This window comes from Portunus trituberculatus, chromosome 30 (genome assembly GCF_017591435.1).
Source record: "Portunus trituberculatus isolate SZX2019 chromosome 30, ASM1759143v1, whole genome shotgun sequence".
Taxonomy (NCBI): domain Eukaryota; kingdom Metazoa; phylum Arthropoda; class Malacostraca; order Decapoda; family Portunidae; genus Portunus; species Portunus trituberculatus.
Genome location: NC_059284.1, coordinates 11318629 through 11332049, shown reverse-complemented (window position 1 = coordinate 11332049; position 13421 = coordinate 11318629). Strand labels below are relative to the sequence as shown.

Genomic DNA, 13421 nt, shown 5'->3' with positions numbered 1-13421 from the left:
TATTACAGTCCAAGTCTCCCTATGAATAGTAGGAATTCTATCTTCCCTGCAAATATGAGAGGCCAAGAATGCCAAACAGTGAATAGCTGGGGAACAATGTATTAAAACTTTATTAGTCAAAAGCAACATTCAATTAAAAAAGCTAAGAACATGACCACAAAAGACCAATAACAAGCTCTTTCTTTAGACTTGACTCATCAAGATTGTCAGTAAACAAATAGTCTTTTATGACTCCCACCTGGATAAGATTCTTGGCTTCTTCGTTGTTGTTCATCACGTCTTCAAGTTCCTGCTGAGCGGATGCAAGGCTGGCACAGTATTCTGCATATATGATGAGCCTCTCTTGGTTTTCCAGGAAGACATCTGCAATGCTCTTTCCTGCAGAGTTGTTGTTCTGGGCCTCCTTCAAACCTTTGTGCAGTACTTGGTGAATTCTGTACAGCTCCTGAAAGATGAGAAAGGAAGAAAGGCATTTGAATTGCTTCTTTTCTACTAATACATTATCTTTTTTATTTCATGATAAGAAATTTTTCATTTACGATACGTTCCATACTTCTTACACTATACAAGATCAAATCACAACACCTCTAAAAAAAGACATTCTTATCCAATGACATACACCATCTATACCAGTTTTAGCACCAATTTCTCTTGTTAAGCAGACCAAACAAACTCTGAATAAAAGTGGCAAGGGGAAACAGACTATAAGTAATGTTCAATAACTTACGGGTATTTTCCCAAATATCTTCTTGATCTGTTCCTCATTGAGCACTCTGCGGAGTGGTTCAAGGAACTTTCTGCAGAGCATGTTGAGAGCCTCCACATAATTATGCTCCGTCTCAATAAGTTCCTGCAGACAGAGGTCACGTTTCCTGCAGAGGTCCGGTGCCTCTGGCCGAGGTATTGTTGCATTCTGTGAAGTGAGCAGAGGTGCAGGATGCTTCTTTCTTCCTTTGGCTCAAGGGATTGACTAGCTTGGCTATATGGATTCATGAATTGACAAATTTTGAAAACTTCAGTTTCTGTAAGATTAACTATTAATTTATTAACACAATCTGATGTCTTCTTACAAGACTAAATGATTCTTGTTGGGTATCATTCCCATTATCAAAATTTTTTTTTTAATTAGGATCATCAGAATATGAAAAATTTCATTGGTTCACTTTAAAAATGAGTTTAAACATTGTAATACTTAATTACCCTACTGAAGTGGCAACACCAAAGGACACCTCACTTACTCTTGGCCTCAACACTGCAATAAGCAACTCTGTGAAATCAAGCTGTTTATTATATCTAAAAGGCTTCATAGACAACAAAATTTAAGCTACACAAAAATACATAAACTGCCACATGTGAAAACAATTGTGTATAAAAAAAAAGTGTTGTTTGAAGATAAGATCTTATCTAATGACCTTTTCAGGTTGGTAGTACTATAAATGTTCACACACAAAAGAAACTATGTATAGCAGTATATTATTGGCATGTTTATGCAATTCAATAAGATGGAAGCTTAAGAGAAGATTTTATAATTTAAAAAACTGTGGCTAGACATTACAAGGTTAATTCAGTGTTATTGACTAGTTATATACTATATTAGCATATGTGTGTGTGTGTGTGTGTGTGTGTGTGTGTGTGTGTGTGTGTGTGTGTGTGTGTGTGTGTGTAATTCACCTCGGTCGCCTGCTGGTCACCCAGCCAGTCTTCCCCATTACGGAGCGAGCTCAGAGCTCATAGACCGATCTTCGGTTAGGACTGAGACCACAACACACTCCACACACCGGGAAAGCGAGGCCACAACCCCTCAAGTTACATCCCATACCTATTTACTGCTAGGTGAACAGGGGCCACACATTAAGAGGCTTGCCCATTTGCCTCGCCGCGTGATAACCACTACACTACGCGGTGTGTGTGTGTGTGTGTGTGTGTGTGTGTGTGTGTGTGTGTGTGTGTGTGTGTGTGTGTGTGTGTGTGTGTGTGTGTGTGTGTGTGCACTTGGTTACAGGTCCCAATCCATAACTGCAATCATCACCTTGTGTGAGACAGAGGAGCAAACACAAATGTTAAAGCCACTATAATGAAGCCAAGAGACCACTAAGTGCTTGTGTTACAGAACAGGCTTTGCACATGAAGGTAAAAGCATGACAGATAAAAACACACAGTCTATAACTTACTAAGTAAGCGGTTGAATGTTGTAACCAAGACAGTTCAACCACATCATCATATATTACATCTTCCTCTTCTTCTGGCTGTGAGTACATTTACAGTGTCAAGTTTCATTTAGTAAAGATGCATTTCTGTACATAGAAACAAGATTTCTAAGAGTCTGATACCACACCTTCCTCCAGGGACAGTACTGAACTAGCCCCAGGCACTAGCTGCCAGTGGCCACCTTGCAGAGGGAACATGACTATGGACAAAGAGGCTCCACCTTGCCCTGGGAGGGTATAGGTCATTCTTAAAAGATTGGAAAATAAGGAATACAAAAAATACAAGAGGAAGGAATGTAAGAGACTGAGAGGAGCTAAGGTAACAGTTGAAGAGGAATCAAAGATTTTGAAAAAAATGTATCTGTTGGTATATTTTCTTGCTAATGCTGAAGAGTGAATCAGAGACTGAGATGAAATAAGACACAGCAGTCAAGGATGCATGCTGTGGAGATGTATTGTGACTGGGGCATGAAGAGTGAGAGCAATGAAAGTAAACATGTATGAGGGATGGGATGTGAAATATGAAGCAGTAGAATGCTTGAAAAGGGAACACACCGAGATGATATGGCCAAAATGAAGAGTAGTTTTATAAAGAGAATAAGACTTATGGCTCTAACATGAGAAAACGGCCACTTGGAAATATATGATAAAGGGATACACGTAGGTAAGAAGGGTTTGAAAAGGCTAAAAATTTGAGTAAACAAAAAAGGAAAGTCTGGAGAGGGAGAGGTGGAGGCTCTTCGCTGTGGCTCCTTTGGTGAATGCTCGCAGGAAAAATGTGGTGCCAGGGGGAAAAACAAAACAAAACTTTGGAATTGTGCTAAACAGACAAAATAAAACATCATGCAAAGGTGAAGGACAAGTCAATGTAATATGAAGAAATTTCCTCCCATGCAAGAGTGGTTTGTATTAACATAACTGCACTCTGTTGATTACATGCATTATCCTTTGACATTACCTGAATAGTTCAAATTCACTACATATGGTGGTAATAATTTCCAGCATCACTACTAACAAAACACATTATGAACTTAAAGTCACATATTAGGTCAAAGAACTAACTTCCATCAACAGAATGAAGTTTTGTTTCATAATAAAAATTAGTAAGTACAATACAATAGGTGAAAACATGCAGCTATTTGCAGTTTTAGAGATGTGTTTAGTTTTATCCATATGTCCATAAAGAACCAAACACAAAGAGTCAAACAAACACAGACTGAAGCTTCATCACATCCTCAAGACAGCCACCAGTGCAGTACAGACAAACACAGAGAACACTTCAATCAATCCTACAGTAGTGCTTCCTGTCTTGGCAAAGATGACATGCTTATCACAACTATTCTCTGCCAAAATACTGATAAAAGTGTCATTATTTACAATCAAGCATATTGGAATCCATGCACAACTGCCAATTTGGTCTAACAAAGATTACCTGTTTAATGGTGATAGTTGACTGGACCTAACCTTCACAATGAATAAGTTACTTGTAAACAAATGGAAATATTCGATGTGTAGCCACTATCAACACCATTACCAGTCTTGTTTTTGTACAGTGATACATTTCATCACTTCCTGGTGCACTGACCAACTCTCTCCTTCCTACATCACCACCACCACAATTATAAGCGCCTCAATCACACAACTCTGCACACTCCACTACAGATCCCACTGCAGCATTTCTAATTCCCACCACTGGTACCCACCTGTCTCCGGTATTCCAAATTGAGGGCTGAATATATTGTCAGGTCATCAGCTGCCTCTTGACCCTTTATGCCAGGGCCATGGCCATCCCCTGCAGGGCCACTGCACATCAAAACAAAACATAAATATCTGCTACCACATCCAGTTACTCAAAAATGGAGACTAAAGATCACATGCTAGAGGAATGGAGTGTTCTGAAATCTGATACCAAAGTATGGAGGTCAAGTATAATGGTTCATGGAAACATTAAATAACCTGTAGCAGGTATTCTTGAAGCAAGTGAGGATTTTACATAAATTCAGGATAGGTGTGTGTCATGGCATAATGGTGAATGGGATTTTGTTCTATCCTATAATCTTTGTTCACGAAATGGAGAATAAATATGAACATCAGTCCAGGAAAAGAAAGCCAGCAATTCCATGATTTTGTCTTGGTGAGCATTCAGTCTCTCTGTGTGAGAACATTAGTTATACAAAGCAAAAAATTATCAGTACCATATGATAAGAGTGATGAAAAGACAACTGCTCAGAATAAGAACATATTGCATGGCCATGACTGCTTGAATGAACATTGAATTATTTACAGTTACTGCATGATAATTATGTGTGTTCTATGACTCACTATATACCATACACTGTAATAGTCTTGTATCAATATAATCACTCCAGAACACCATTACTTCCAGCATGGATAGTGACACATATGTATATAAAATAAAACAAGTAGTACAAATCATGCAAAATAGTGGGAAATGGATGAACTTCTGTGAGGTTACCGTATCACTATGGCTATCACTCAACACTTCCTTACTGACAGTGTTATCATTTGCTAGAATCAAACACTCCATCACCACTTAGGTGGAAGCTGTTGGGTTTCTGCTCTGGGTAAGCCGGAAGTGTTGTTTCATTGGAAATTTCACACAAATAAATCCACATCTGGTGTGCATAATTCAATTTCTTTTTCTAAGTGACAATGAATACATAATTCAGCTACAATCTAACTAGGCAATCACAACCAATCTGTCTTCAAATACAGCTGATACCCAACAGTATTTCAGAATTTTGTAAACTCTCCTATAACAACTCTATTCTGGATTGTTGTGAAAACATGCATGACGTGATGTAACGATGGGAGAAAATAGTCATGCGCACCTTCATTCACAGCAATAGGTAACGCAAAAAGAAAAAGAAAAAATAACGCATCTATCGGAACAACCAGTTTTGTGTCTATCTTGCAACACAGCTCTGTAACGTAAGTGTTGTGGCAATCTCTAAGACAGGCGGATAAGAGGGTACAATAATGGGAGAAGCAATCACGGCAACATTTCAATAACCATCAACATCACATCTCTACTGCAAGGCTTTCTATAGATCAGATTTCCATAGCCACTGTAAAATTGAGAGAACATGAAACGAGAAACATCACATTACATACAACTTTACAATCATCCATCCATATCAACATATACACTACATACATACACACATACTTACATATCTATACACATACACAATTAGCCTTAATGTACAATACGAAGAGAGCACAAAAATAAGATCTCACAGGATGATGCTAGCTTAAAAACAAAAGGAGAGCAGAAGGCAAGAGCTGTCTATTCACGTGAGATTCAACAAGTCTACATAAAAATTCAGTGTTGTTGGTTGAAGAAGAAAAAATGGGACAAGAAGAAACAGGAGAGATGAGTCAAGATCAAGCCAAGCTACAATTACGAGAAGTAGGAACTAGAGGAGTACTCCATTAGTGGCTGGTCTAATACCTCCTTGGGCTTCAGAGTCACATAACAGAGGGACTCGTACGCTGCCTCCTCAGAGCTGTGCAGCCTCCGGGGAAGCAGGCTCAGAGGGGTATGCTCTGAGATGCAGCCGAGCCCCTCTTCGCCATCGGAGGCAATAGTGGGGGTACTGGGGGTCTCCATTATGTGGCTGGAGGACATGGAGGAAGAAGAACAGGGAGAAGAGGAGGAATAAGGTATCAGAGGGATCTGCTATCTACACTTCATTCATCGTCATGAGGTAAAATTAACCTCCTTCATTCATTTCAGCTGAATGAGTGATAAACTTTATGGTTTGTGGATAAACTATTCATCTTATGTATAATAATCAGCATTCACAAGTTATGCAAAAAATACTCAGGCATTTTCATATTAATTAAGGAGTGCTAGCAAACTTGAGAGAAAAGCACCTCAGTCTCATTACATTAAAAGAGTGCAATATAAGTATAACAATCATGAGATTTTTTTCCTGTACTGCCTGTCTGATTGATCTATAATGGAGGTTCAAATGCATTTTACCACATGTTCATGAACACAGTGTAGAGAACATGTCTCAGGGTGTAGTATCTCCTAGTGGTGGGCCAGTTCTGAATTTTGAGACGGCCTCTACAACTTGAAGCTAGCCAATAATAATGGAGAGAGGTCAAACAAAGAAGCGAGGATAAGAAGTATTCTGAAGACCTGGGACATGTTCCTGAGAGGCTGAATGGAAAAGGATTAAGGGTCCCAGAATGGGCAGTGCTTCACTACTTGTGGATATTTAGCAAAAAATATAATTTTCAACAGTGAATCAGATAAAAACTACAAGAGCTGTCCTTCAGAATATGTTGCTCTCATTATATACACCACCACCCAATGTAATAAAAAAAGTTGTTTTTGTAGTGCATAGTGTGTAATCAGAGATGACACATGTAGATGGAATATATTCATTATTGTACCTGTATAAAGACCCCCATTGTTCCTTGTGCTTATGACTTTATGGGAGTTATTTTTTATCATAAACCACACAATTATGTACTACAAGGTCACTGTAATGAGTGGCACAATAACTCATGTTTGCTACAGGATGCATTACGTGATTAGCTGAAGAGACTCTACTGCTACAATGCAAGCTGAGCCACATGAGCAGGGATATTGTGTGTGTGCTCAGTGTATGCAAGGGCCATATAGACAGAGAGAAAGATATGGAGACGAAAAGGGGGATCTCTTCTAACTTAACTACAAGTGAAGTTTGACTGAGGTGAGGGGTGCTGGCTTCATCAGGAGCATGACAGGCAAAAATGAATATTCATAAAATCTCAGCAAAATTAATTACACCAAGAGGAAGGACCTTAGACAGTGTGGTGCATGAAGAAACTATCCCACAGGTGTGAAAACACTAATATTCTGTACATCATGATATACAAATAGGCCAAGCTTCAGGACAACAGAGCTGCATGAGTTAATTCCCACATAACTAACAACTGCAAGTATAAAAATGGCTGATATCTATAAAACAAAACAAAATGTTGATAATAACATAGACTCAATCATCAATTTCCAACTCTATATAATCCTGACAATATGTCATGTTTAACATGGAAACCTTCCCCTTCATCCTTATCTCAAAAAACACTACATGATGAAGCTCTGGACACCCAAAACGTATACGAGGCTTAAGGCTTTTGTTGTATAATTTTAAGTACTATAAATGAGAAAAGGAAAAATCATCATAAATTTTGTTGCAGCCAAAATTGACTACTACAGGAAGTGATATGTTGCTCTACACCTCTACACTTGAGGTTTGCACTTTTGCACTCTACACTCTATCATATCTGTGTAAGGAGCGAAGGATAAACAAAAGTCATGCCAGCACTTCTCTCTCCACCAGGCTGACACAGCATCCCTCAGTTCCTGTGCCACACTACCTTCAGCAGTCCAATGCATCTCCACCACACATACAGAAACAGAATGCACAAATCAGTACTTTAATATGCAGCTTTGTGCAGTCTTACTCCATGAATGCTATCACTGCTCATGGTTGTGTCAAGTGTGCATGTTGTCGGGGTTTAAGATGGGTACATATGGGGACATTTATGTGCAGTTCATACAGGCACACAATGAGTGAGTGCCTTGATGCTCTACACAGTAACACATGAGTGATTTAATGGGTAGGCAAACAGAGGTGCCTTTTAGTTTACATCAATATGGATCAATTAGTTTAGTTGCCACAGGTAGGTGCTTTTTAGTTCACACAGGTACACATGGGTGTCTTTAATGTTTACTCAGGTATTCAAATGTCTTGATATCTTTTTATGGTGCACGTGAGTGCCTTAACAGACATACATGTGCAAATTTATAGCTTACTTTTACCTAAACAAACTACTTCTCAGCTAACACAGTTACAAACTGAGTCTTTGGGGCGCACAAACCTAACCAGCATTTTTCTTCTCTTTCCTACAAAACAATTGCACTAACGATTGGCAATGCATCTCCAGACTCAAGATGTCACTTTTTACTTAAGCCTCAAAAATAAAACATTAAAATTCAAGAAATACACCCATAAACCTCAGCAAATATCCCACATAAAAAAAGGCCACCATAAATGGATAATACTATACATAAATAAACAAATGAATAACTAACTAAATAAATAAAGAGACTGATTGGGAATGTTGTGCTCATTATAGGAGAGACTGAAATCATTCTCTATTTCCCTTAATTTTCAGTGGGGAATACTAGCTCTGAATGCAAATTTCAGAATAAGAATTACCAACTTAAACAAAGTAGATTCATGTTCAAAGGTTCTACTGCATTCACACTGTAGATATATGTAATTATTTCATCATTTTGTATATTTCAAAATACAGTAAAACCTCCATAAGTCAGTACATTTAGATATTGATGACTATGAGACTTTATGTTGATCTATCATGATAAGGAAAAGACATAAGATGTAGTTATGTTCACTGGGGAATGAGAAGTTTTCATTAGAGGCTATTAAGTAACATTCACTCAGAATGCTATCTTATGGTGAAGCAGACATACATACAATCCACATTATAACTAATTGGCACTTTAGGACTGGGAAAACACCTATGCTAGTGTGTAGATTTGAGAGCCAATTATGGAGAAGACAAAGTTTTATATGCTTATGAAAATAAATGGTGCCCCTTGTGAAATTCTCTCATTACTTTATGAACATACCATGTATCTTTTCTACTATTATCTATGGGCTTTAGGGTGTAAAGAAATATAAGTATAAGTAAAAGAAAAAAAAACAGATATTCACTTTGCCATGTCCCTGGAGAGAGTCTCGTAGATTTCGTTGTCGCTGCCATTCTGACATCTCTCCTCAAAGAAGCCCCTGAAAAGCAACAACTCAATTAAATGTTTACAGTGCGATGAGGTTATGTAATGCTACAGTGCGATGTAACAAGGTACAGTAAGCCCCCGCACTTAGGGAATTATTAGTCTGGTGATACTACCGCCAAATGCGAATGTCGCCAAACACATGTTCTTTATACCATATAAATTGCCTAAAAGATGCCTCAATCAGTCTTTGGTCATTGCCAAAGTCCCTCTTTTGACCCCTAAAATACTATCTTTCGAGCTGAAATAAAATCTTTTGCCTTCACATATTAGAACACATGTACAAAACAGACCAATAAACAAGCATTGCTTTCCTTGTCTGTACTCCCGTTTTTCCACCCATTTCCCTCGCCCACTTTCATTCTTGCCGCCACCACTATTGTCCTTAGCCCCACCAGTACCACCTGCTGTGCTGGTAGAGGTCATGTTGGCAGTAAATTGCCAGAATTCGTTCCCACGCTAGCAGAACAGACGGTAGCACAAATAAAATGGTTAAGAGAGAGGTCTAACATCACAGGGGAGCTGCGTGGTTCACTGTGCGGCCAAGTTCGAATTCAAATTACCAAGTGTGCACTCAGTGGTCTGTGACCACCCTACAGCCAAAAGTGAATTTCCCCAAGCTGAGATTTGCCAAGTGCAGGGGCTTACTGTACAGTGTTCAGGATGCCAGGGATTGTTTCAGAGAAGTTAGGCTAGCTTATAGATGTAATGAAAATTAAAAACAATAAGTAGTACTTACTGAATATGCAGACGTTGAGCTCTTGGGCAGATGCTGAGCTTGGACAGTGTATGAAGGACCTGCAACACATACCAATAAAACATTACACAGGTGGCTGTACAACAATATCGAGACAATTCAACCAACAAACTACCAATATCAAAGCTACCTCTACTCTCCCATTCCAACTGAACAAAACACTGTAACATAATACTGAATAACAGCAACAATAAAAACAATGGTAAACAAAGCACAACACAATCACAGACATACCATTCACACCACTAGTCCTGTCAGCCTCCAGTGAGAAGGGCAAGTCTCATGGATCACCATAATGACACTGCACCCCTGGAGTCAAGGTACAACACAACCTGACATCAATTGTACAGGTTTTTAATTTTTTCTATAGCCCCTTTATGTATACTTGAAAAGTATGGGGAACGCAGTCCATCTTCCACCCATTAGCAGCACAGGCAATATTATTTACAGTGGTACCCATATTAGGGCCCATATCACCTACCCAAGTGCATTTTTGGTGTAAGGCAATTACATCTCCACCTAGAACCTGTATATCATGGTGACATGTAGGTATCTTTAAACCGCTTGACAAATGACAAAGTTTCAAGGCAGCACGTGGTGGGATTTAAACCTACGCATGGACGTTTACCAGATCCCACACTCACCACCTTATCCACTACACGACCGCCTCTCTTACTGTGGCTTTTTAATGCGACTGTTCCTTTCATCCTCCGAGTCACAATTCTGAACTGTTGTTCATCTTTTTCTTTGATCTTGTAAGAGCTAGTATAAATAAGAATATAAGAAAATAAGGGAAGCTGCAAGAGGCTGTCATGTCTACATGTGGCAGCCTCTGTGTGAGCAAAGCTACTTAATTCCATCTATCAGACCCATCCATAAATTTATCTAATTTTCTCTTAAAGCTCCCTATTGACTCAGCACTAACAACATGATTACTGTGTCTGTTCTATTCATCAACAACTCTGTAGAGAACCAGTTTCTTCCCATTTCTTTCCTAAATCTGAATTTCTCAAGCCTAAACCCATTATTTCTGGTTCTATCCTGGCTACCAATCCTAACAACTACAAACTTTTCACTCCTAACCACAGGCAAGCAGGATCTTTCACTTGCCACTCATTGCACTACATTTGCCAACAGGTAATTTTTTGCTATTTATTTAGATATTTTGCATATCCCCACAACCTTCCTCTAAGCAGAATGGTGACGGTGAATCGTGGATCTGATTCACAGTGCCATATTGAGGTTTGGGAATATATCAGAAGAGGAGGCATTGCCTTGGGTTAGAATCCAGGAACTTCTGCTTCCAGCATGTATGCTACTGATTACACCACAGTCACTTCCTGTAGTAGCCATGTTGGATTTTGGCAAAAATTTCCCTATCTCCTCACACTCACATACTACACCCACAGACAAGATCACTTCCCTTACCCAACAACAAGAGCACATTAATAAAAATAACAGTAATCTTTATGCCAACTTACCTTTTTAAAGTCAAGGGACTCAAACAACATTTCAGGATCAAACAAGTCATCTTTATGAATGCCAAACTTTTGCTCACACGTCTGAAGGAAGATACTGATGTTTTTCATACACAGGAACTGCAAAAACAAAACTGAATTAACATAAAATATTCAACAAAGATAAACCTAAATTGACATAATATATTAAGAGTACTAATGTTATCATATATATACAGCAATCTAATAAGCTGATCGGGAAAAAAAGTATGTCACAGGAGTGTCTGTGACTCTGTAAGGACAGTTTTTAATACTTCATTATCTGAGAGCCTAGAATGGCATAATCAATAGGAAGTGTGACGCTAGTCATCGAATATGTTGCTATTAATGGTTGCAGGCTGCTTTTCAACTGAGAAGACATGAAAAGGATCACTGCTGTCACATGAAGCCAGGGTTAAAAACTGCACAGGTAACACCACCACAACAGTGAAGGTCATAGGCAAATCTCAGTTTGAACCAGGAATACTTTACTTCTCTAAGGCTTCAACTACAAGTCTTCCTCAGAGAGATACAGTACAACACAAGGCCATGCAATAGATATACAATTTCTCATGGCTCAGCCTGCGGGAAACTTGGCAACAAACTGTCCTGATTGGCCCATTTTCTTCATCACAGAGAGAACTTGTAGCATGGCGCCACATACCAGTGATGAACCTCAGCTAATTCCCTCACATCATATCTCTTCTACCAGAGAAATAAGATAACACTATCATACAATCCTTCTGCCTCTAAAGGTTGAAAGGAAACAGGTGTTACAGCATTGATAAAAAAAGGACCTAACTTTAAATCAAAATGACATTTTACATTCAGAAGTGATGGTCTGTGAGTCAAGGAAGCCTTTCACTAATCACTAACTTCATTAGTTAAGACACAACATGCTGCTCAAAGATACAAAGAAATACACCAGCATTATAAGGGTATCATTACTCATTGCCAATGTATAGTCTGGCTAAAACCATACACATTATCAGGTCACCTTCACATACACACACAAAGCAAACAAGAACTTATCTCACAAAATATAAGGAATTTAAACTCTGGATTTAGCTGGGCAAGGATTAAAGATCTGCAGGATGTAGTTTTCCGAAATCATACAATAAATAATTAGATACAGTCAAATGTTACAAGAAAACACACACACGCACACATAGATACACATAAATGAAATAGACTTGGGTAATAGGAAAGAAGCTCGAGGCAAGGAGTGTTCACCACAAAAACAAAAACAAACAAGTATAAAACCATGGTTATGGAAACACCTCCAGTATTATAACAATTAGCTGCTACTCTACATAAATTAAGTAGTTTACACACACACACACCAATAGAGTACCTGGGCTTTCTGGGGTCGCTGGTTAATGCTGCGGAGGTCAATGCTGTTCTTATCAAGCAGGTGAAGCAACTTGCACAACATAACACCATCTCTCAGGAACCTGCACAGGTCTGAGAGTCTAGCCTGGTTGGTGGCAAGCAAGTGGTCACTCCCTATGAGGCCCACACGCTTTAGCCACTCACAACATTGCGACCACTGCTCCTCCGCTGCCATGACTGAGGCACAGATTGAGATAAGTGAGCGAGATGCTCAGAGATGCCACACCATACACATCCGGCTGATTGTTTGCCTGTCTTCCTCTTACCGCTGCAACCAGTCCCACTACCTCCTGCCTTGCCACTTGTCTCAGGCACCCCTTAGCCTCTATTCAGGTTCATTGTATATAACATTCTAGCGCATTTGACCAGACTTGTATACATCGGTTATATTTTCAGGTTTGTTTACCGTACTAAATTTGCTTGTTATCTGTATCTATGTAATACCAGTTACTATGTGCGTATCTACGTTAAAGCAATTCATTAACTTGCAAGAAAGTAGTCTAAATGAAATTATAATTAAATACGCAATGCGTATGTAATACATGGACGTGAACTATGATAAAACTATCACACCATACCACTTATTACATTTCCCATTAAAAGTGAGATTTATAAGAAGCATCTACAACTGACCTGCTGATCTCTACCTAGTGCATATTCATCAGATTAATATCTACAGGAGTGCCAAAGTTTTGGTGACCGCACCAGTCATTGCCAGTGGTGGGCAA

The 13421-nt window shown here is 39.0% G+C and overlaps 1 protein-coding gene across 6 annotated transcripts in view; it reads right to left on the bottom strand.

Annotated features, from left to right (window-relative positions):
- The window catches only part of LOC123510892 (protein vav-like), a 32714-nt gene extending 19628 nt beyond the window's left edge, over positions 1-13086 (bottom strand). For 2 of the 6 annotated variants that reach the window (XM_045266354.1, XM_045266356.1), the window contains exons 1-8: positions 12656-13085; positions 11287-11403; positions 9788-9846; positions 8969-9043; positions 3911-4010; positions 2172-2246; positions 728-913; positions 239-445 (exon numbers count right to left, since the gene is read on the bottom strand). In XM_045266354.1, coding sequence (XP_045122289.1) covers positions 239-445; positions 728-913; positions 2172-2246; positions 3911-4010; positions 8969-9043; positions 9788-9846; positions 11287-11403; positions 12656-12868 — 1032 coding nt within the window. In that variant the 5' untranslated portion in view covers positions 12869-13085. Of the gene's footprint in view, positions 1-238; positions 446-727; positions 914-2171; positions 2247-3910; positions 4011-5682; positions 5849-8968; positions 9044-9787; positions 9847-11286; positions 11404-12655 lie in introns of all 6 variants that reach the window. The other 4 variants (XM_045266357.1, XM_045266355.1, XM_045266358.1 and 1 more) reach the window with 4 other exon arrangements.
- Between the last annotated feature and the right edge of the window lie 335 nt (positions 13087-13421).